The 23,867-nt window shown below is 53.8% G+C and overlaps 1 protein-coding gene across 1 annotated transcript; it reads right to left on the minus strand.

Moving 5' to 3' along the window:
- Nucleotides 1-10,898: 10,898 nt before the first annotated feature.
- On the minus strand, nt 10,899-23,367 carry CDC37 (cell division cycle 37, HSP90 cochaperone). Its single transcript, XM_032169650.2, has 8 exons — nt 23,162-23,367; nt 15,706-15,981; nt 15,211-15,319; nt 15,004-15,119; nt 14,797-14,919; nt 13,023-13,205; nt 12,850-12,921; nt 10,899-11,472 (listed from the first exon to the last, which is right to left on the minus strand). The coding sequence occupies exons 1-8, from the start codon at nt 23,261-23,263 to the stop codon at nt 11,317-11,319; spliced, it is 1,137 nt and encodes a 378-aa protein (XP_032025541.1). The 5' UTR covers nt 23,264-23,367; the 3' UTR covers nt 10,899-11,316.
- Nucleotides 23,368-23,867: the final 500 nt, after the last annotated feature.

A 23,867-nucleotide genomic window follows, 5' to 3' on the forward strand; every position in this document is an offset into this window, starting at 1 on the left:
GCATTCCTCGCCCACCTACTCCTGTCCTCTTCCTCATCACCTGCAGCCCTGTCCTCTGAAGCTCCCTAGCGGTCAGAGTAGCAGCTTGGACAACCCACCAGACGTGAATTCAAATCTCCACTCCGCAAGTCGTGCCCATTTGCTGAGAAGCCTACAGCCAGAGCGTTTCACATACATTATCTCATTTGATCCTAGCAGCAACTCCCTGTATGGCGGCTCTTATTATCACAGAGGAAGAAACTCAGGCATGAAGAGGTAACAAAGACCGTCCTCTGACCCTTCTTCTGTGACATACCATAACCACTCCTTGACTTTGTCTTTCACCTGCCCAGCCAAGTCTTAGTAAAGAAGCCTATTAAATCATCCGCTCATCCTTGATATCTGATCAAGTTCCTCATCTTCCACTTTTTTTTTTTTTTTTTTGAGACGGAGTCTCGCTCTGTCACCCAGGCTGGAGTGCAGTGGCGCAATCTCGGCTCACTGCAAGCTCCGCCTCTCGGGTCCACGCCATTCTCCTGCCTCAGCCTCTCCGAGTAGCTGGGACTACAGGCGCCCGCCACCACGCCCGGCTAATTTTTTGTATTTTTAGTAGAGACTGGGTTTCACCATGGTCTCGATCTCCTGACCTCGTGATCCGCCCGCCTCGGCCTCCCAAAGTGCTGGGATTACAAGCGTGAGCCACCGCGCCCGGCTTTTTTTTTTTTTTTTTTAAGATGGAGTTTCGCTCTTATCGCCCAGGCTGGAGTGCAATGGTGCGATCTCGGCTCACCGCAACCTCAGACTCCCGGGTTCAAGCAATTCTCCTGCCTCAGCCTCCCGGGTAGCTGGGACTACAGGCGCCCGCCACCACGCCCAGCTAATTTTTTGTATTTTTAGTAGAGACGGGGTTTCACCATCTTGGCCAGGCTGGTCTCGAACTCCTGACCTCGTGATCCACCCTCCCAAAGCGCTGGGATTACAGGCGTGAGCCACCGCGCCCGGCCCTTTTGTTGTTAAATTTTGTGGCTAATTTTTAAATTTTTGTAGAGATGGGGTCTGGCTATGTTGCCCAGGCTGGTCTTGAACTTCTGGCCTCAAGCGATTGTCCTGCCTTGGCCTTCCAAAGTGCTGGGATTACAGATGTGAGCCAAGACACCCAGCTCCATGGAGTCGGTCTTAACTGCCATGGCCAAGGGACATGTGGCTGCTTCTCTCTCAGTCAGAAAATATGGGTAAAAAGCCTCCTCACAGGGCAGCTGTGGACATTCAGTATGAAAATGCTGAAAGAGGCCGGGCGCGGTGGCTCACGCCTGTAATCCCAGCACTTTGGGAGGCCGAGGCGGGCAGATCACGAGGTCAGGAGACCGAGACCATCCTGGCTAACACAGTGAAACCCCATCTCTACTAAAAATACAAAAAATCAGCCGGGCGAGATGGTGGGCGCCTGTAGTCCCAGCTACTCGGGAGGCTGAGGCAGGAGAATGGCGTGAACCCCGGGGGGCGGAGCCTGCAGGGAGCCCAGATCGCGCCACTGCACTCCAGCCTGGGCGACAGAGAGACTCTGTCTCAAAAAAAGAAAAAAAAGAAAAAGAAAATGCTGAAAGAGATCGGGCATGGTCTCTTTCACACCTGTAATCCCAGCACTTTGGGAGGCCGAGGCAGGCGGATCACCTGAGGTCAGGAGTTCGAGACCAGCCTGGCCAACATGGTGAAACCCTGTCTCTACTAAAAATACAAAAATTAGCTGGGCGTGGTGGTGGGCACCTGTAATCCCAGCTACTCAGGAGGCTGAGGCAGGAGAATCCCTTGAACCTGGGAGGCGGAAGTTGCAGTGAGCCGAGATCGCACCATTGCCCTTCAGCCTGGGCAACAAGAGCTAAACTCTGTCTCAAAAAAAAAAAAGAAAAAGGAAAAGAAAATGCTGGTAGAGGCCGGGCGCAGTGGCTCACGCCTGTAATCCCAGCACTTTGGGAGGCCGAGGCGGGCGGATCATGAGGTCAGGAAATCGAGACCATCCTGGCTAACGCCGTGAAACCCTGTCTCTACTAAAAATACAAAAAATTAGCCGGGCGTAGTGGCGGGCGCCTGTAGTCCCAGCTACTCCGGAGCCTGAGGAAGGAGAATGGCGTGAACCTGGGCGGCGGAGCTTGCAGTGAGCTGAGATTGCACCAGCGCACTCCAGCCTGGGCGATAGAGCGAGACTCTGTCTCAAAAAAAATAAAATAAAATAAAATAAAATGCTGATAGAGACTTGGCCTGGCTGGGTGCAGTAGCGCATCCCTATAAACCTAGCACTTTGGGGAGCTAAGGCAGGCGTACTGTCTGAGCCCAGTTCAAGACCAACCTGGGCAATATAGCAAGACTCCCTCTCTACCCAAAATAAAAAAAATTAGTCTAAAGTATGAGAAGTATGAGAATCACTCGAGTCCAGGAGGTGGAGTTGCAGTGAGCCGAGATCGCGCCACTGCACTCCGGCTTGGGCTACAGAGTGAGACTCCATCTCGTGGGGAGAAAAAAATTAGTTAGTCCCAACTACTCTGGAGGCCAAGGTGGGAGGATTGCTTGAGCCCAGGAGGTTGAGGCTACAGTGAGCCGTGATCACACCACTGCACTCCAGCCTGGGCAACTTGACCTCCTGGGCTCTGCTTTATTTTCTTCAGAGTCCTTATTGCAACCTGACATTTCATGGGAAGTTTTTTTGTTTTTTTTTTTTAATGAGACGGAGTCTTGCTCTGTTGCCCAGGCTGGAGTGCAGTGGCACGATCTTGGCTCATTGCAACTTCTGCCTCTCAGGTTCAAGCAATTCTCCTGCCTCAGCACCCCTAGTAGCTGGGATTACAGGCATGCACCACCACGCCTGGCTAATTTTTGTATTTTTAATAGAGATGGGGTTTCGCCAGGCTGGTCTCGAACTCCTGACCTCAAGTGATCCACCCGCCTTGGCCTCCCAATGTGCTGGGATTACAGATGTGAGCCACCGTGCCCAGCTGGGTTTCTGTTCTTTCTTTCTTTTTTTTTTTTTTGAGACAGAGTCTCACTCTGTTGCCCAGGCTGGAGTGCAGTGCTGTGATCTCAATTCACTGCAGTCTCAACTTCTCAGATTCACCATTTGCAATCTTCCACCTCAGCCTCCTGAGTAGCTGGGACTACAGATGTGCATCATCACGCCTGGGTAACTTTTTTTTTTTTTTTTTGAGACAGAGTCTCGCTCTGTCACCAGGCTAAAGTGCAGTGGCACGATCTTGGCTCACTATAATCCCTGCCTCCCAGGTTCTAGCGATTCTCCTGCCTCAGCCTCCAGAGTAGCTGGGATTACAGGCACGTGCCACCACACCCAGCTAACTTTTTTGTATTTTTTACTAGAGATGGGGTTTCACCATGTTGGCCAGGATGGCCTCAATCTCCTGACCTCATGATCCTCTTGCCTCGGCCTCCCAAAGTGCTGGGATTACAGGCATGAGCCACCGCGCCCGGCCGTCTGGCTAACTTGTGTGTGTGTGTATTTTTTATAGAAATGGGCTTCCACCAACCCCGTCTCTACTAAAAATACAAAAATTAGCCGGGCGTGTCGGCGGGTGCCTATAAACCCAGCTACTTGGGAGGCTGAGGCAGGTGAATCACTTGAACCCGGGAGGCGGAGTTTGCAGTGAGCCGAGATTGCGCCACTGCAGTCAAGCCTGGGTGACAGAGTGAGACTCTAGCTCAAAAAAAACAAGAAAAGAAAAGAAAAAAATGGGTTTTCACCATGTTGCCCAGGCTGGTCTCAAACTGCTGGACTCAAATGTCCTCCCGCCTTGACCTCCCAAACTGTTGGGATTACAGGCGCGTGCCACCACACCCGGCTAATTTTTTAGTATTTTTTAGTAGGGACAAGGTTTCACCATGTGGACCAGGAAGGCCTTGATCTCCTGACCTCGTGATCCTCCCGCCTTGGCCTCCCAAAGTGCTGGGATTACAGGTGTGAGCCACCTCGCCTGGCCGGCTGGCTAACTTTTGTATGTGTGTATTTTTTTAGAAATGGGTTTTCACCATGTTGCCCAGGCTGGTCTCAAACTGCTGGGCTCAAGTGGTCCTCCCGCCTTGACCTCCCAAACTGCTGGGATTACAGGCATGAGCCACCGCGCCCAGCCCCCGGGAAGTTTCTTTGAGTACAAGTTCTATTGCCTGTCTGCGGTTCTAGGACCGCACCAGAAAGAGGTCTGTCTGGTTGTCTGCTGTGCCCTCAGCGCCTGAGATTGTGCATCGAGCCCAGTAGGTGGCTTAAGAAGCCAGCGCTGAGGGGAATGAATGGCCTGGGAGCCAGGAATCCCTGGCTGTTGTCCTGCCTGCTGCGGGAGAGCTGGTCGTGAACTTCCTCTCTGTCGCCGCCTGGAGTACAATACCTGGAAGCCAAGAGTGCCACATTTTTCTTTTTTCTTTTTTCTTTTTTTGAGAGAGGGGGTTTCGCTCTTGTTGCCCAGGCTGGAGTGCAGTGGCGCAATCTCGGCTCACCACAACCTCTGCCTCCCGGGTTAAAGCGATTCTCCTGCCTCAGCCTCCCGAGTAGCTGGGATTACAGGCATGTGCCACCATGCCCGGCTACTTTTTTGTATTTTTAGTAGAGATGGGGTTTCTCCATGTTGGTCAGGCTGGTCTTGAACTCCCGACCTCAGGTGATCCACCCACCTCAGCCTCCCAAAGTGCTGGGTAATACAGGTGTGAGACACCGTGCCTGGCCTAGAGAGTGCCAGATTTTTCAACAGCCATCAGGGCGATGCTCCATGATTAGACGATAGAACACAGTGGGCCGAGTGGGCCTGGGACCCGGTATTCCCCACTCCCAAAGGAACTAGCAGGAAATGCCACATGAGGCGATTAATAATAACAATGCTAGTCATACTCCCAGTAAGAATAATCAATTCTAACAATGAGCTGGTGCAGTGGCTGGCACCTGTAATCCCAGCACTTTGAGAGACACAGGCAGGAGGATCGCTTGAACCCAGGAGTCCCAGACCAGCCTGGGCAACATAGTGAAACCTCGTGTCTACAAAAAAATTTAAAAATTAGCTGGGCATGGTGATACATGCCTGTAGTCCCAGCTACTAGGGAGGCTGGGGTGGGAGGATCGCTTGAGTCCACAGGTTGAGGTTGCAATGAGCTGTGATTGCACCACTGCACTCCAGCCTGGGCAACCGAGCAAGATCCTGTCAAATAAATAAATAAATAAATAAATAAATAAATAAATAAATAAATAAAAAATAAATAAATAAATAAATAAATAAATAAATAAATAAATAAATAAAGCTGACATTTTCCCAGCCTGGACACTGGGCCGAGGGTGGGTATTTAGCCATCTCTGAGTCTTCCCAGCTTCTTTTCTTTTTTGAGATGGAGTCTCACTCTGTTGCCCAGGCTGGAGTGCAGCGGCGTGATCTCGCCTCACTGCAATCTCCGCCTCCCAGGTTCATGCCGTTCTCCTGCCTCAGCCTCCCCAGTAGCTGGGACTACAGGCGCCCGCCACCATACCCGGCTAATTTTTGTATTTTTATTTTTTTATTTTTTATTTAATTATTTATTTATTTTTTGGGACGGAGTCTCGCTCTGTTGCCCAGGCTGGAGTGCAGTGGCGCAATCTCGGCTCACTGCAAGCTCCGCCTCCCCGGTTCGCGCCATTCTCCTGCCTCAGCCTCCCCAGTAGCTGGGACTACAGGCGCCCACCATCACACCCAGCTAATTTTTTGTATTTTTAGTAGAGACGGGGTTTCACCGTGGTCTCGATCTCCTGACCTCATGATCCGCCCGCCTCGGCCTCCCAAAGTGCTGGGATTACAAGCGTGAGCCACCGCGCCCGGCCATTTTTTGTATTTTTAGTAGAGACGGGGTTTCACCGTGTTAGCCAGGATGGTCTCGATCTCCTGACCTTGTGATCCACCCGCCTCGGCCTCCCAAAGTGCTGGGATTACAGGCGTGAGCCACTGCGCCCAGCCTCTTCTCAGTTTCTTTGCAAGTGGTATCAGTACCCCCACTTGACAATTGAAGAAAAGAGGCTAAGGAGGCTGTTTTGCCAAGGCCTGGGGCCTCCTGCCCAAACTCAGACCTGGTCCATAAGGGAGGCCCCAGACCCCACACGTGACTAACAGGAGGGGGTTTCCCAGGACTGAGGGGGTTCCCCAATGGGGGGCTTTCCATGCTAAAATTGGGACAGTCCTGGGCAAGCCAGGACAGTTGGCCACGCCGCTACAGTGGGTTTCTCGGAAGGAACAAAAGCTGGGGGCTTCCCCTGGCTCTGCAAGGGCTGCAGGGAGGGGCCTCCTCAGAGCCCCTGGGACCTGGGAAAAGCCAAGAGTTGATGGATTAAAAGTAAAATACCTTTGTGTTTTCATGAGTGAGAGAGTTCAAGGAACAGCCAGTCTCCTCCTCAAAACAACCATGAGATGGCTTTCCTGGGAAATCTTTTTTTTTGAGACGGAGTTTTTCACTCTTGTCGCCCAGGCTGGAGTACAATGGCACGATCTCAGCTCACTGCAACCTCTGCCTCCTGGGTTCAAGGGATTCTCCTGCCTCAGCCTCCTGAGTAGCTGGGATTACAGGCGCCTGCCACCACACCCAGCTAATTTTTGTATATTTTGTAGACACGGGGTTTCACCATCTTGGCGAGGCTATCTCGAACTCCTGACCTCAGGTGATCCACCTGCCTTGTTCTCCCAAAGTGCTGGGATTACAGGCATGAGGCTACCATGCCCAGCCTCCTGGGAATCTTTCCACAAAAATTCTATGCTCCTTTGGGCACTTGTGTGAACCTGTGTTCTCTAGAAAATTCTCAGGAGCAGCCCCAAATGGGACACTTGGTGCTGGCCTGAGAGGATACAGAGGAGTAACTTACATACATGAAGGCTGGCACCAGACGGGCTGAGTTCAAGTCCCAGCTCCATCACTGTGATCCTGGGCGGTCCCTTAACCTCACTGTGCCTCAGTTTCCTCCTTTGCAAGATGTGACTATTTAGGCCCAAACCCAGAGGCATGTCAGGGGCATCAAATGAGTTAATACACTTCATTAGCCAGGTGTGGTGGCACACACCTTTACAGGAGGCTGAGGCAGAAGAATCGCTTGAACCTGGGAGGTGGAGGTTGCAGTGAGCCGAGACTGCACTTTAGCTTGGGCAACAGAGCAAGACTCGGTCTAAAAAAAAAAAAAAAAAAGGACTGGTGGTGGATAGCCAGATGCAGTGTGTGTCTCTTGGCTGTAATTTGAGCTACTCAGGAGGCTGAGGCAGGAGAATCACTTGAGCCCAGAGGTTAGAGGCTGCAGTGAGCTATGATTGTGCCAATGCACTCCAGCCTGGGTGACAGAGCCAGATCCCATTTCTTAAAAAAAAAAATAAGCCGGGGGGCCAGGCGTGGTGGCTCACGTGTGTAATCCCAGCACTTTGGAAGGCCAAGACGGGCGGTTCACTTGAGGTCAGGAGTTTGAGACCAACCTGGCCAACATAGTGAAACCCTGTGTCTACAAAAAATACAAAAATTAGGCCAGGTGAGGTGGCTCACACCTGTAATCCCAGTACTTTGGGAGGCTGAGGCAGGTGGATCACGAGGTGAGGAGATTGAGACCATCCTGGCTAACACAGTGAAACCCTGTCTCTATTAAAAATACAAAAAAATTAGCCAGAGGTGGTGCCGGACGCCTGTAGTCCCAGCTACTGGGGAGGCTGAGGCAGGAGAATGGCATGAGCTCGGGAGGCGGAGCTTGCAGTGAGCTGAGATCGCGCCACTGCACTCCAGCCTGGGCGACAGAGACGGTGGCTCACACCTGTAATCCCAGCACTTTGGGAGGCCGAGGCGGGCAGATCACGAGGTCAGGAGATCGAGACCACAGTGAAACCCCGTCTCTACTAAAAATACAAAAAATCAGCCAGGTGCGGTGGCAGGCGCCTGTAGTCCCAGCTACTCGGGAGGCTGAGGCAGGAGAATGGCGTGAACCCGGGAGGTGGAGCTTGCAAAGTGAGCTGAGATCGTGCCACTGCACTCCAGCCTGGGCGACAGAGCGAGACTCTGTCTCAAAAAGGAAAAAAAAAAAATTAGCCAGGTGTGGTGGCGTGTGTGCCTGTAATCCCAGCTACTCGGGAGGCTGAGGCAGGAGAATCCCTTGAAACTGGGAGGCAGAGGTTGCAGTGAGCCCGAGATCATGCCACTGCACTCCAGCCTGGGCGACAGAGTGAGACTCAGTCTCACAAAATACAAACAAAACCTTCAATAACAAGGAAGGCAGTATTTTGAAAAACTGAAATTAACACCAAAATGTCTATGATGAACAAAAATTATTATTATTATTATTATTTTTGAGACGGAGTCTCCCTCTGTTGCCCAGGCTGGAGTGCAGTGGCGCGATCTTGGCTCACTGCAACCTCGGCCTCCTGGGTTCAAGCGATTCTCCCGCCTCAGCTTCCGGAGTAGCTGGGATTACAGGCACGTGCCACCACACCCGGCTAATTCTTGTATTTTTAGTAGAGACAGGGTTTCACCACGTTGGTCAGGCTGGTCGCGGACTCCTGACCTTGTGACCCGCTCTCTTCGGCCTCCCAAAGTGCTGGGATTACAGGCGGGAGCCACTGCGCCCGGCTCAAAAATTAAAATTTTTACCCAGCAGGGCACACTGGCCTGTAGTCCCAACACTTTGGGAAGTCGAGGCGGGCAGACTGCTTTAGCTCAGTTCAAATCCAGCCTGAGCAACATGGAGAGAACCCTGTCTCTGAAAAATAAATAAAGAGATCTTGGAAGGTGTGCGAGGCTCATTCAGGGCCCCAGGAATCTCCCTGCAGCTCCTACCTGCCGTTCTCACACATATACAAAACACTAAGGAAAGTTACTAGATTTGCAGCTCACTCCTGCCCCCTGGTGGTGATCGGCTTGGGCACAACAGCATTCCAGGGTTTTTTATCCAGTGCTTTTGCAAATGTTTCCTGAAGGTCCCCTTTCTGGCACTGTGCATGTTGCAAGAAAAAGTCCGTGCTCTGGTGGCACCCACAGTACATGGGAGGTGACAATACACAGGTCTGTGCAAAGAAGGACATGTGAGGCAAGTTTGGTGGCCGAGCATGAGGGCAATTAAAGTAGGTCAAGGAGGGCCTCAGAGAAGTGGCATTGATCTGTGGTCTGAGTGACAAGGAATCCCCTCAGAGGTGATGTCCCCTGGGAGACATCTGTGCATATGTCTCTACTGGATCTAGGCATATGTCTCTACTGGATCGGAGGTATTTCGTGTCTTAAACTGATGTGAACCTGGGTATTTATTGTACTTTGATCTTAGCTCACTGCAGCCTTGACCTCCCGGGCTCAAGCAATCCTCCTTTCTTAGCCTCCCAAGTATCTGTAACTACAGGTGCGCCCCACTGCGCCCAGCACTGCACTTTTTTTTTTTGAGATAAGAGTGTTTGTCACCCAGGCTGGAGTGCAGTGGCGTGACCTTGGCTCACTGCAACCTCCACCTCCCAGGTTCAAGCAATTCTCCTGCCTCAGCTTCCTGAGTAGCTAAGACTACAGGCATGCGCCACCATGCCTGGCTAATTTTTGTGTTTTTAGTGCAGACTGGGTTTCGCCACGTTAGCCAGGCTGGTCTTGAACTCCTGGGCTCAAGTGATCCTCCTGCCTCGGCCTCCCAAAGTGTTGGGATTACAGGTGTGAGCCATGCCTGGCCATGCACTCTTCAAGACTTTTCCTGTGGCAGAAATATTTTGTGACTTTTGCAGAGGGCCAGCAAGTGCCAAGGTCCCCGTTCAGAGAATCTGAGTGCCAGGTGACAGTTGTCTGAACCATCACCTCACTTGTCCCCCTCACTACAGCCTGAGGAGGGCACTAATACGACGTTAACCTTAAGAGCAGGGACACTGAGGCTCAGCGCATCACCCAAGGCCACACGAAGAGAAATTTCAAGTGCTCAAGGGCCAGCATGGAGCTGGGGACAACAGGGCAGGGAGGTAACAGGCAGATGGTGCTGGGGCCTGGTCAGTTGCAGGGAGGACTTCGGCTTCTGCTCCCAGGGAGGGGAGTCCTTCCAGGCTTTTGAGCAGAGGTGGGACATGCCCTGACCCTGGTGTTCACAGGTACCCTCTAGCTGCTGCCTGTTCAGGGGCTGGCTTGTAGTGGGGAATGGGAAGGAGGCTGGGGCAGGAATTAGAGCCAGAGGGGATGGGGACCTGGAGGCCACAGGGACAAAAGGCAGTGGTCAGAATCAAGAAGTGTTTGGGGGGGGGCCAGGTGCGGTGGCTCACACCTGTAATCCCAGCACTTTGGGAGGCCAAAGTGGGAGGATCACCTGAGGTCAGGAGTTCAAGACCAGCGTGGCCAACATGGTGAAACCCCATGTCTATTAAAAATACAGAAAATTAGCCAGGTGTGGTGGCAGGCGCCTATAATACCAGCAGGAGGCTGAGGCAGGAGAATCACTTGAACCTGGGAGGCGGAGGTTGTAGTGATCCGAGATTCCACCACTGCACTCCAGCCTGGGCAATAGCTAGACTCTCAAAAAAAAAAAAAAAAAAAAAATCTGTTTGGGGGCAGCACTGGCCATAGGGTGGGGAGATATAGTCCAGGATGCTGCTCCAAAAGGTGGTAGGAAGCTGGAAAGGCGTGGGGTGCAAGCAGGTGGGCCAGATCCACAAAACCCTAGGGAACATGACTTGGTTTGCAAATCACTACTGCCCTCTGGTGGTGATCAGCTTGGGCCACCCTGCCTTCTGGAGGTCCAAGTAGGGACAAGGGAGTGGGTGGGTGAGACTGAAGGTTGGGGGCTTTCCAAGTTGTGGAACAGCATGTGTGAGGCGAGGACCCACGATGGCTGGTGGGCAAAGGACCAGAGGTGCACAGCTCAGCCCCCAATATCCCACCAGGTTTCCCTCCCACCTACAAGAGATGGGCTGCCTGAACGGCCCTCCCAGCAGCCCAGAGAGCATCTGAAATCTTTTATTGGAACATCATTGCTGTTTGCCAAATAGAAGACACAGACAGCAGACAAACAGTGAAAACAGAGCCCAGTGACGAGAGCCGGCCCCTTGACTGGGGACCCTCCCCTGCTACCTGGTAGACCAGCCTGCTGACCTCTGCCCTTCCCGGACCCCCGGGCCTTTGGCATAATGCTGATGGGGGGGCTGCAGGCAGTGAAGCCCCTTGACTCAAAGCAGAGACTTGAATGGGCGCTGGAGAGTGGGGACAGTGGAGAGGCCAGGGAGGGCTGGGCGGGCCCCCCAGGCTGGGCTGAGCAGCGCAAGTAGAGGAAGTCAGGAGCGGGCAAGATGGCATCTATCTGTTTTCTGAAAAGGGGCACATAGGGGCCTGGAAGCAGGTGGCGGTGGTAGCTGGGTTAGGTCACACACTGACATCCTTCTCATCGCCCGTCTTGGGAACAGCTTCCAGCAGTGGGTCCCCAGGACCTGCCTCCTCTCCCTCCTTGGCCTCGCTGGCCTTAGAGTTGGGGACCCAGAGGCCAGAGTCAATGCAGCGCTGCATGTGGTACTTTGCGTCCTGTGAGGAGAAGGGCAGGCGGATGAGGTGGGGCCACCACCCGGTGGTCCCCGTTGTCCCCTGCACATCCCCAAGCTGGCTTCCTGCCTATTGATATTTTATTGATTTATTTGAGACGGAGTCTCACTCTGTCACCCAGGCTGGAGTGCAGTGGTGCAATCTCGGCTCACTGCAACTTCCACCTCCCAGGTTCAAGTGATTCTCCTGCCTCAGCCTCCCAAGTAGCTGCGGTTACTGATGCCTGTCACCATGCGTGGCTTATTTTTTTACTTTTAGTAGAGATGGGGTTTTGCCATGTTGGCCAGGCTGGTCTCGAACTCCTGACCTTAGGTGATCTGCATGCCTTGGCCTCCCAAAGCACTGAGATTACAGGCGTGAGCCACCGTACCCAGCTGGAACTTTAAATTTTATTTAACTTTAATTTAAATTTAGATAGTGCAATCTAGAACAAAAGCCAGCAAATTTTTTTGGTAAAGGGACAGACTAAATATTTCTGGTTCCGCGAGCCATATGGTCTCCATCACGACTCAACTCTGCTGTGGTAGGGCAAGATCGGTTGTAGAAGACAGGGAAACAATTGAGCGTGGCTTCTTTGTTCCAATAAAACTTTATTATAAAGACAGGCAGTGAGTCCGGGAGCTGCGGTTTGCAGAACCTGGTCTAGATGGCTATGCCCATAGAAGCTTCTAGAAACTCAGGGCCAGTCCTGCAGCTAGACCCATTTTACAGACGAGAAAACCAGTGTGACCAACCAGTGAGCCAAGTGGTAGGAATAGGGTCAAATCGTGTCCTACTTAGATTCAACGTCTATTACTACTTCCAAAAATACAGCCAGTGAGACCCTGTCTTTATAAAAACATAATTAAAAACAAAAATTAGCTAGATGTCATGGTGTCAGCCTGTAACCCCAGCTACTTGGGGAGGCTGAGGTGGGAGGATCACTTGAGCCTGGGAGGTCGAGACTGCAGCCTGGGTGAGAGAGGAAGACCCTGTCTTTCAAAAACAAGCAGACAAAATCCAATTAACAGCCAGCGTTTACCAGCCCCTGCCATGTGCTCAGCTCCCTTCCCCATGCATTTTGTGAGCTGATATTGAGAGAAAATGTGGTTTGGATAAGGAAACTGAGGCTGGACTCAGTCACAGTAACAGTGACAGTCACAAGGGACATGCGCTCAAAGCTCAGCATTTATCTGCTGGATGCTGGGATACAGTAGGTGCTCAATAAATGTGGGTGTGTGCCAAGGTGATACGACTCCCCTTACTCCTTGGAGAAGCCTTGGAGGGGCACTTTCACCAACCGGCTTCAGAGACTTGGGACACAGGGCTGGGGGAGACACACGGCCCGCCGAGAAGGCACGGGATGTGGGGATTACTCACGGTGGGGTCCATCTTGCTGATGGCGTCTTGCAGCATCTGCACGTCCTTCACATCGAAGCACTTCTGGAGTTCCTGGGGGTACAGAGGAGCTGGGGTCAGGGGCTGGGTCCCTGTGGCCCTGGGGGGTCCCGCTCAGGGTCCTCCTGCTGCCCGCCTGGGCCGGGGAGCCGCACCTCGGGGAGGGACTCGTAGACCTCGACAGGGTCCAGGCCGCCGGGGCCGAGCCGCTTCTTGCGCTCCTCCTCCTCGTACTCCTTCATGGCCTTCTCGATGCGCAGCTTGGCACGGCCCCGCACACGCTCCTTGAAGGCTTCCAGCTCGTCATTGAAGCCCTCCATGTACTGGCGATCGGCTGTCTATGGGGGTCGGGCAGTGCTCACTGGACCTGGCCCAACGCTCAGGAGGGACTGGGGGGCCCAGGACCCTCCAGCTGCAGCTCCTCAGAGGTGCCCCAGGGTTCCCCAAGTCTATTACTGACCTACATGAAGGGCTCCCCAAGGCCTGGGCTCCCCCGCCAGGGACCTCATCCGGCATTTGCTAAAGACCACCTGCTTGGGAGCCCTGCTCTACTGCAGATCTGAGACACTCATGTCCTCAGTGTCCCTGCATGGGCACCTCTAACTCAACATGGCTACCTCCCAGCCTGCCTTGTCCTTGGTCTCCCCAATCTCGGTAAAGGTAGCCCTGTTCCTCCAGGTACGCAGGTTAAAAACCCTAGAGGATAGGCCGGGTGCGGTGGCTCACGCCTGTAATCCCAGCACTTTGGGAGGCCGAGGCGTGCGGATCACGAGGTCAGGAGTTCGAAAACATCCTGGCTAACACGGTGAAACCCCGTCTCTACTTAAAAATTAACCGGGCATGGTGGCACATGCCTGTAGTCCCAGCTACTTGGGAGGCTGAGGCTGAAGGACCACTTGAACCCAGGAGGCAGAGGTTGCAGTGAGCCGAGATCGTGCCACTGCACTCCGGCCTGGGCAATAGAGTGAGACTCCGTCTCAAAAAAACAAAACAATAACAACAACAACAAAAAAAACCCTAAGGCTGGTAGGCGCCTGTAATCCCAGCTACTTGGGAGGCTGAGGTACTAGAATTGCTTGAACCCGGGAGGCAGGGGTTGCAGTGAGTTGAGATCATGCCACTGCATTCCAGCCTTGGTGACAGAACAAGACTCTGTCTCAAAAACAAACTAAAACCCAAAACCCTAGAGGCACCCTCACCTTTGTCCTTTACCCACATATTCACCTGGGGACCTTCAGCATATCCTACTGCTCCCACTTTTTTTTGTAATGCAGTTTTGCTCTGTCACCCAGGCTGCAGTGCAGTGGCAAACCACAGCTCACAAACTCCTGAGCTCAATTGATCCTCCTGCCTCAGCCTCCCAAATAGTTGGGACTATAGTACTCAGTCACCAAGCCTGGCCTGACCTCCACTTTTATTTATTTATTTATTTATTTATTTATTTATTTATTTATTTATTTTTGAGATGGAATTTCGCTCTTGTTGCCTAGGCTGAAGTGCAATGGCACGATATCGGCTCACAGCAACCTCTGCCTCCCAGGTTCAAGTGATTCTCCTGCCTCAGCCCCCCAAGTAGCTGAGATTACAGGCACGCACCACCATGCCCGGCTAATTTTGTATTTTCAGTAGAGATGAGGTTTCTCCACGTTAGGCTGGTCTCAAACTCCCAACCTCAGGTGATCCGCCCACCTCAGCCTCCCAAAGTGCTGGGATTACAGGCATGAGCCACCGCGCCCAGCCTCCACTTTTAAAGTCTGGCAGAATCTGCCCACTTCTCTCCCCCTCCCTGGCCCCACCCTCTCCTGATCTAGGATGCGGTGATTGGAGGGGCTTGAGTCCCAGTGGACAGGAGTTGGCCTTACCCAGAGCATCGTGGGCTGGTTCCCTGGGGAGAGGGCCTCCAGCCACCTGGCAGCTCAGGGACCCTACCTTAATCTTAGTGAAGAACTGCCGGAAGCAGGCCCGGGGGTCCACCTTCAGGCTTTTGGCCAGCTCCAGGATAAATTGCATGACGATTGTCTGGTGGGCCACCTGCTCCATGAGTGCACATTTCTGCCAGGAAGAACAGGCACAGCGTCACCAAGTGGCAGCCTCATGGCAGCGCCTTTTCACAGCCCTGGGGAAAGCTCCGCTCACCTCCTCCACCTCTAGGTCGATGCACCAAATGACCAGGTAATTGGCTGTCTCCTCGCACACCAGGTGGACGTTGTCTGACAGGTACTTTTGGCTGTCATCCCAGCGGCGGAGCATGCCTGTGGGAAGATGCTGGCAAGGTGCTGGAGGGCCCTGGAGGCAAAGGGCCTGCCTCGACCTTGCCTCCCATAACCCACACGCCCCACTCACCGAAGTGCTTGATCTGTTTCTCGTATTTTTCCACGAAGGTCTTGTGTTTCTGCTCCCTCACCTCCTCTGAGTCCTCCTCCGTCTTCTCGGGCTTGGTGTTGACCATGCTCTGTGGTAGGGTGAGAGGGGGAGTGGGCTGGGGCAAGGCTGCGGAGCGCCTGGAGCGCGGCCGGGCGGGCCGTGGCCGCAGCGCCCATCCCATCCACGGCGGAGGTGGTGACGAAGCCATGAGCATCAAGGTGGCGGGAGCGTGGGCATGGGCCTTGGGGCAGATCAGAGGAGGGGACCGGTGGGGTGTTTCATCCGCCTGGCCCCCCAAGCCTGTCCCCCCTCCCACGTGGCCCCCGTCCATCCCTCAGCTCCCCGCCCCCCACCACACTCTTCAACTACACCGCCGGGGTCCTCCCCCGACCAGGCATTGGGTGCGCATGCGTCCTGGCTGCACGCTCTCTGGCTGCGCATGCGCACTGCCCGCCCCCCACCCGTCCCGCACACCTTGCTGAAGCCGTCTTTGCTGAGCGTGTCCACGTTCCAGGGCATGCTCTTCTCCTTCTTGCGCATCTCCTCCAGCTTCTGCTCCCAACTCCGCTCCTCCTTGCGCAGCTGCTGTGCCTCGGCCTGCAGCCGCTCCAGCTCTGCCTTGCCACCCTCGGCCACCTCCAGCTCCTTCAGCTTCCTCTGGCACTCGGCCACCTTGCGCTTGCACTCGCGGCAGCCCCTGTCCAGTTCCTCCTTCTCCTTCTGGAACTGCTCCATGCGCTCCACCCGGGCCTGCGGGCAAGGACGACCTATCAACTCTGGGGAGTCGTCTGTCCCTTACCCCCGTCCCATACCCAATCCCTGCATCGGAGATGGCCCCAGGAAAAAGTATGCATCCACCTCCCGTGCCCTGGTCTCCCAGCTTCCGCCCCTGCCCCCACAGGTGCCAGCGCACACCCAAGTGGGGTCAGGTCCCTCCGTCCTCTGCTCAGAACCCTGGCGGCTCTCATCTCACTCAGAGCAGAGCCCAAGTTGTCACCACAGCCTACATGGGCCCTACACAATCTGCCCCTGCACCTCCCCTGGTAACTCTTCCTTCCAGCCACACTGGCCCCTCACTTTTCTCACCTTTTCTTGAGGCCATTTTTTTTTTTTAAGAAAACAAAACAAAACAAAAACAGGGTCTCACTCTGTCGTCCAGGTCAGAGTGCAGTGGCCCAATGACGACATACTGCAGCCTCGACCTCCCTGGGCTCAGGCGATCCTCCCACCTCAGTCTCCCAAGTAGCTGGGACTATAGGTGTGCACTAGCACGCCCAGCTAATTTTTGTATTTTCAGTAAAGATGGGGTTCGCCATGTGCCCAGGCTGGTCTTGAAGTCCTGGGTTCAAGCGATCCTTCCACCTCGGCCTCCCAAAGTGCTGGGACTACAGGCGGGAGCTACTGCGCTCTGCGGAGCCCACTTTTTTCTTGAACCTCAAGGCCTTCGCACTGGCTGTTCCAAGCACTTGGAATGCTTTTCCTTCAGAGCCCCCCACAGCTGACTCCATGGCACCCGCACCATCTGGACTCCATGTTGCCTTAGCGAGGACCCTTTCGCCAGCCACCTTCCTGATGATGGCAACCTCCCGCTACCCCTGTCTGGAATTCCCTGCCTCCTCAACACCAGCAACCACTAACATCGTATGACAATTATTTATCACGTTTTGGGTACTGCCCCCCTCCAACGAATGAAGCCATGCTCTCTAAATATGGGAATGTGTTGGCCATTTTGTTCCCAGAACCAGGAACTTGGCCTGGTGCAAAGCAGGGGCTCAGCAAATGCTTGTTTTTTTTTTTATTTTTTTTATTTTGTTCGGTTTTGTTTGAACAAGGTCTTGTTGTCATACAGACTAGAGTGCAGTGGTGCGATGATGGCTCACCGCAGCCTGGACCTCCCAGCTCAACCTGCCTCCACCTCCCGAGTAGCTGGGACTACAGGTGCACACAAACCACCATGCCTGGCTATTTTTTTTTTTTTTTTGAGACGGAGTCGCCCAGGCTGGAGTGCAGTGGCGCAATCTTGGCTCACTGCAACCTCTGCCTCCCGTGTTCAAGCGATTTTCCTGCCTCAGCCTCCTGAGTAGCTGGGATTACAGGCACGCGCCACCACGCCCGGGTAATTTTGTATTTTTAGTAGAGACGGGGTTTCTCCATCTTGGTCAGGCTGGTCTTGAACTCCTGACCTCAAGTGATCCACCCACCTTGGCCTCCCAAAGTGCTGGGATTACAGGCATGAGCCACTGCACCAGGGCCCCTTCTAGATGTTTCTTTGTTCCACCCATAATCTTGCCCCAGGATCACTGCCAAGGCCCCCTTAGCTCTGTCTCCAGCCCAGCATGCCCTCCTGAGCCCCAGCTTGGTGTCTACCTGCTTCCTGCTCAACTCAGCCCCAGACATCACTCCCCAGGCACTCCTCTTTCTCCTGATAACAGTGCCTCATCTCCTCAGGCTCCTGGTCCCCGCCTCACTCCCTATCTCGCTCAGACCTCCATCTGGGACCCATCGCATCGTACAGGCCTCTCCTGAGACCCCTGCATGGCTCCACCATCACCTCTCCTGAACCTCAGTGGGGGCTGCTCTATCCAGAGCCGCTGATCAAACCCTGAAACATGCCACCACCTTCAACTGCTGTCCCTCTCCAATCCAGGCACAGCTGCTGCCAACACAACACCAGGACAGGCCACACATGACCAGAGTCCTCCCCACCACATCTTGGGGGGTCTGAATTCAGATGGGACTTCTGATCCCGGCATCCTGGTCCTGGGTCCCAGGCAGATACTGGCCCTCATGGTTCCCCAAAAGCACGGGCTCTCTCTTGCCTCTTGGCCTCAGCATGTGCTGTTCCCTTATCTGCTTTTGCACCCAAAACTCAGCTTCAACAGAGCCTTCCCCAAATGCTCCCTGCCAGAGGCACCACTGATCCCCAAAGGACCTCCTGTGACCATCTGACGATGTGGTGAGGGTGCTGGAGGACAGCCTTGGGGCACCAGCCCCTGGGTCCTAGCCCACAGCCACCATGTACTGGCTGGGTAACCCTGGCCATCCCCTAACCTCCTGTAACCTCAGTTTCCTCATCTGTCAAACAGTCAACAATGCTGACTGCACAAGCTCTTATTGGAAGAAACTAAGGAGATGATTAGAGTAAAATGTCCCGAGCCATGTGGGCCCTCAGCACGCACCCTTCCTGTACTGGCCAGGGTCATTACCATCTGTGGAAGAGGACAATCTCTCTCTCTCTCTGGGGACCACTCTGGGGCTTTAAAAAGGAAATGTCCTTCAAATGCTTAGTTTAATTTCTGGCCCAGAGTACACGCTCAATAACTGGGAGTGGTTGTTACTACGTGGTCACAGCACCTGGCTGTGCCACTGATGGGAGATGGAACTTCGGCCATGTCACTGAAACGTTTCCTGGCCTTGGTCTTCCCCTCTGGGAAATGGAGTCTCACAGGATCGCCGTGAGAACTGAATGACTAACTCTATGGAAAATGCTTCCAAAACAGCCCTCAGTAGGTGTGTCCCACTGTTACCATCTCCGTCCTTGTCACTGCCACCTGAATGGTCTGCTGACTCATTTCTGTGCCTTATCTGAGGCTGTGTCCCCAGGTTCTAAGGCAGGGCCAGGCAGACCTGGCCCCTATTCTAATACCCCAGGGGACTGACACAGCCAGCCTGAGCCTCGGATTCCCCCATATGTATAAGGGGTCAAGAAGGCCTACATAGCCGAGCATGGTGGCTCACGCCTGTAATCCCAACACTTTGGGAGGCCGAAGCAGGTGGATCACCTGAGGTCAGGAGTTTGAAACCAGCCTGGCCAACATGGTGAAACCTCATCTCTCCTAAGAATACAAAAATTAGTCAGGCGTGGTGGCGAGCACCTGCAATCCCAGCTACTCCAGAAGCTGAGGCAGAATCACTTGAACCCAAGGCAGAAGTTGCAGTGAGCCGAGATCGTACCACTGCACTCCAGCATGGGCAACAGAGCATGACCCTGTCTCAAAAAAAAAAAAAAAAAAAGCTATACCTCATGAGATAAACAGCAGCTGCAGGCTGGGCACAGTGACACATGCCTATAATCCTAGCACTTCGGGAGGCCAAGGTGGGAGGATCACTTGAGCTCAGGAATTTGAGACCAGCCTAGGCAACATAGTGAGATTCCATCTCTTAAAAAAAAAAAGTTGCTGGGCGTGGTGGCTCATGCCTGTAATCCCAACACTTTGGGAGGCCAGGCGGGCAGATCATGACGTCAGGAGTTCGGGACCAGCCTGGCCAACATGGTGAAACCCCATCTCTACTTAAAAAATACAAAAATTAGCCGGGCATGGTGGCACGCACCTGTAGTCCCAGCTACTTGGGAGGCTGAGGCAGGAGAATTGCTTGAACCTGGGAGGTGGAGGTTGCAGTGAGCCGAGATGGCACCACTGCACTCCAGCCTGGGCAACAGAGCGAGACTCCATCTTAAAAAAAAAAAAAAAAAAAAAAAAAGCTGTGGCCTCTCCAACTCCCTTTCTCCACGATGGGCCTGTGTCACCCTGGAGCCTGCCCGCCACCCTGTAATCCGCTGCTGGGCAGCTACCAGTCTCCCCTGTGTCCTCTGAACAGCCGCCAGGGAGGCTACAGCTAAAAAAGGCCTCTTGGAATTGGTGGGGGCGGCAGCCTGCCCAGCCTGGGCTTTACACCTCCTATCAGGGAGGGGCTGTAGCAGGCTGGGCAGGGGAGAAGCCACCCCAGCAAGCAGGGCCCACAGGTGTCACTACCCTCCTGCCTTACAGTTAGGGAAACTGAGGCTCACAGAATCTCAATGTCATACAACTCTTTAGAAGAAACCACTAACAGCAGCTGTCTCTGGGCAGGAGAGTCAGAGAGCTGGGGCTGAGAAAAGGGACTCATTTGTCCACTTCTGGAACCTTTGGAATTTTTTTTTTTTTTTTTTAAGAGACAAGGTCTTAGGCCAGGCTTGGTGGCTCACACCTACAACACCGGCATTTTGTGAGGCTGAGGTGGGTGGATCGCCTGAGCTCAGCAGTTTGAGACCAGCCTGGGCAACGTGGTGAAACCCTGTCTCTACCAAAAAGTACAAAAATCAACCAGGCATGGTGGTGTGCACCTGTGGTCCCAGCTACTCAGGAGGCAGAAGTAGGAGGATCACTTGAGCCCGGAAGGTGGAAGTTGCGGTGAGCTGAGATGGAGCCACTGCACTCCAGCCTGGGTGACAAAGCAAGGCCCTGTCTCGAAACAAACACAAAAAAACAAACAAAATCAAAAAAAAAAAAAAAGAGAGAGACAAGGTCTTGCTATGTTGCTCGGGCTGGACTTGAACTTCTGGGCTCAAATGATTCTTCTGCCTTAGCCTCCTGAGTAGCTAGGACTATAGGCATGTGCCACCACATGTGGCTACAGAATTTTTTTTTTTTTTTTAACCATGAACAGAAATTATTTAAATGATGATGATGATAATAGCCACTGTCCCAAAAGGATTACAAATATTAAATGAATAAGGTAACCCTTACAACAACCTCATGGGGTGGACATCATTCAGATTCTCACGTAGGGAAACTGAGGCACAGAGCGATCAAACAGTTCCCTGGCAGTCACACAGCACGTGAGTGATACAGACAGAGCTGAGATTTGAACCTAGTCAGGCCTGTGCTCTGAACCACAGCAATCTCTCCTTCCCCTCCACAATGCTTCCTTCCAAACCTGCCCCGAGTTTTCCTGACCCAGTCTTAATTCATTCTTATGAAGGTCTCAGGGACGGGGGGCCATATTATCCCAGGTTTCACATGGGCTCAGGGAGGCTTCTTTTGAGTCTTGCCACATCAAAGAAAGAAAGAAGCAGCAAGAGGTGGGGCTAGGATTGGAACCCAAGCTTGCCTGTCCTTGAACCTGTGCTGGAGACGCTGAAGCCCCCTGCCTCCCTTACGTGCCACTACAACCACCTGGGTTCTCAGGGGTAGGACAGGAAAAGCTCCGTGCCAGAGGGAGGAGGGTGTGGCAGGTACACTACGCTGCAGGAGGGGGCCCCTCCCACCCGGCAGGACCAAACCATTCTCCACAGTAGTAAAGATTAACCTCTTTATGTGACAGAAATAGGTCTTCCCAAGAATAGTCTTTGGAGCTTTGAGGAAGTCTTAAATATTTCATAATAAAATGTTACACACGGCAAGAAATAGAAGCGCTAGAACTTTCTTCCCACACTCCAGTGGCTTGCTTGGCAGGTACACTACCCAGGAGACTCAGGATTTAAGGAACAGGTCTGGAGGTGGGACTGGGAGCTAGATGAAGAGACTAATGCTGTATTCTGGAGTATTCTGGAAGGATGGGAAAGGGACCTTCTAGTTGTTTCTGGACAAATGATGGGGAGTTGCCCCATGGGAGGGTGGGGTAAGAGATCCTCACTAGAAGGTTCTGAGAGGTATATGCCCTTATCTTAAGAGCACAAAATGGCTGGGTGTGGTGGCTCACGCCTGTAATCCCAGCACTTTGGGAGGCCGAGGTGGGTGGATCAACTGAGGTAGGGAGTTCAAGACCAGCCTGACCAACGTGGAGAAACCCCGTCTCTACTAAAAATACAAAATTAGCCAGGCATGGTGGCACATCATGCCTGTAATCCCAGCTACTCAGGAGGCTGAGGCAGGAGAATCGCTTGAACCCGGGAGGCAGAGGTTGCAGTGAGCCAAGATTGTGCCACTGCACTCCAGCCTGGGCGACAAGAAGGAAACTCCGTCTCAAAAAAAAGAAGAGTAAAACAGACACTGATACGTGATGCAGGCACACTCATTTGGGGTAGCAGGAGGTTAAACCTTTAAGTCTTAGTCATCCCATTGGCTTGTGAGCACTGAGGGGGTGGTAGGACATGGATCACCCAGACTTGGGATTCTGGGGTCTGGATTTGGGGCCTCTGTTGTGGTCAGATAGAAGAAGGGGTAGTGAATTTAGAATCAGATCAGGAGAGTCCCTGGATAAGAGCAGGGACAATTTGGGTCACAGAGTAGCTATCAGGCTGGGGACACAAGGTGGGGTGGGTTTGGGGTTCTGGGTTTGAGTTAGGGGAGAGTTTCCAATGCTGGCCGAGGCTCATACAGGAAGCCAATCTGGGAGGTGGGTGGTGACAGGGTCTGCAATACCAAGTAGGGGCAGGGGCTCTGGCTGGGCCGGAAGCCACGTGGGCAGGATTTCCTGGTATAATGGGAAATGGGTCTACCGGAGGCCAAAGGAGAGGCTGGAATGTGAGGCTCTATCGGGGTGGAGCTGGTAGTTAGATCCAGAGGGGAACCAAATTCCAAAACCCAAGTACTCGGTGAGAATAAGGATCCTGAAGGGGGACGGTTCTACACTCTAGGAAGGGGGTCCTGGGTGTGGGCAGGGACAGGAATATCAGAGTAGCAGAGTTCCTTGTTCCGTTTAGAAAAGGAGCGGCGACTCCAGATTTTAATGGGAACCCCAATCAAGATCCCGGAAAGTAGATCCCGGGACAGACCAAAGTATTGGGGGTCCAGACTACGGAGGTGGGGGGGCGATGGGAGATCCCAGATAGGAAGTGAATACCCGAATAGGATGAGGGATCATCTGGAAGAATTTGGGGTCCAAACTTTGAGGCAGAGTTCTGGGTGTAAATGTTAACTGCCCAGCAGAATTAGGGAGACCCCCCCCAAGCTCGTCTGCGGGAGTCCAGACCATGAAGAAGTTCTAGGGGGCGAATAGGGAATCCCACGCAAAAATCGGAGCAGGGAGTGGGGGAGCGGAGATCCAGGGCAGGGACTCAGGGTCCTAGTGGTACTGGGGTCCCGGAGTTGAATCGAGGCTCCTGAAAATCCAGACTGGGGGGGTGAGAATCCTAGGTGTGAACAGCGGGATCCCTGGGCAGTATCAGGGATCACAACTCCGAAGCGGGGTCCGGGAGTGGGGAAAGGGATGGGCGTGCGCGCCTCACCTGATGCCGCCAGCGGAAGAGGCTGGCCGTGTCGATGTTGGGGTGCGTCTCGTCTTCATCATCAGACACCTCAATGTGGTCCCACACGCTGTAGTCCACCATCTTGCCTTGGCGGCCCAGCCCGCTCCAGCTCGGGTGGCAGCGACTGCTGCAGCGGTGGAGACTCCGTGCGCGGAGCCCCGCCCCTTCCGCTTCCGCCGAGCGCGGGAAACCCCGCCCCGTGTGACGTCACATCCCTAGTAACCGCGGCAGCGGCACTGGCTACCCAGCCAGCCTTAAAGGGCCCTGCGCAAGTGTTCCGGCCCCCTGGAGTTCCCGCAGAGGCTCCGCGTCATCCGGCGCTGGGGCTCCGCTAGGTCTCCTGGGGGCATACGAGTTCGTGCTTCAATTCCGAGCCCCCCTCATCTCCCGCCGCTCCACGGTGGGCGTTTGGGGTGGCAGGGAGGGGATGGTTGATGAGACTGAGAGGACTATCCCCTCAGCCACGCCGCAGTGACGTCTGCAAGGGATAGGGACACGGCGGGAAGGCCCTCCCCCTGCCCTTCGTAAACGGGGACCTAAGCCTGCGCTGGAGAGGGGCGCCTAATGACTCCTCGAACTTTCTCAGCCCGAGGAGGACTGGACCTGCCCTGAGGGTGTCTATATCGGGGGTGGTATGGCCCTCCCCTTGCGGGGTTAAACGTGGAGGGGAGATTGTGGCCCTGCC

Source organism: Hylobates moloch, unplaced genomic scaffold (genome assembly GCF_009828535.3).
Source record: "Hylobates moloch isolate HMO894 unplaced genomic scaffold, HMol_V3 SCAFFOLD_12, whole genome shotgun sequence".
In the NCBI taxonomy this organism is placed as follows: Eukaryota; Metazoa; Chordata; class Mammalia; order Primates; family Hylobatidae; genus Hylobates; species Hylobates moloch.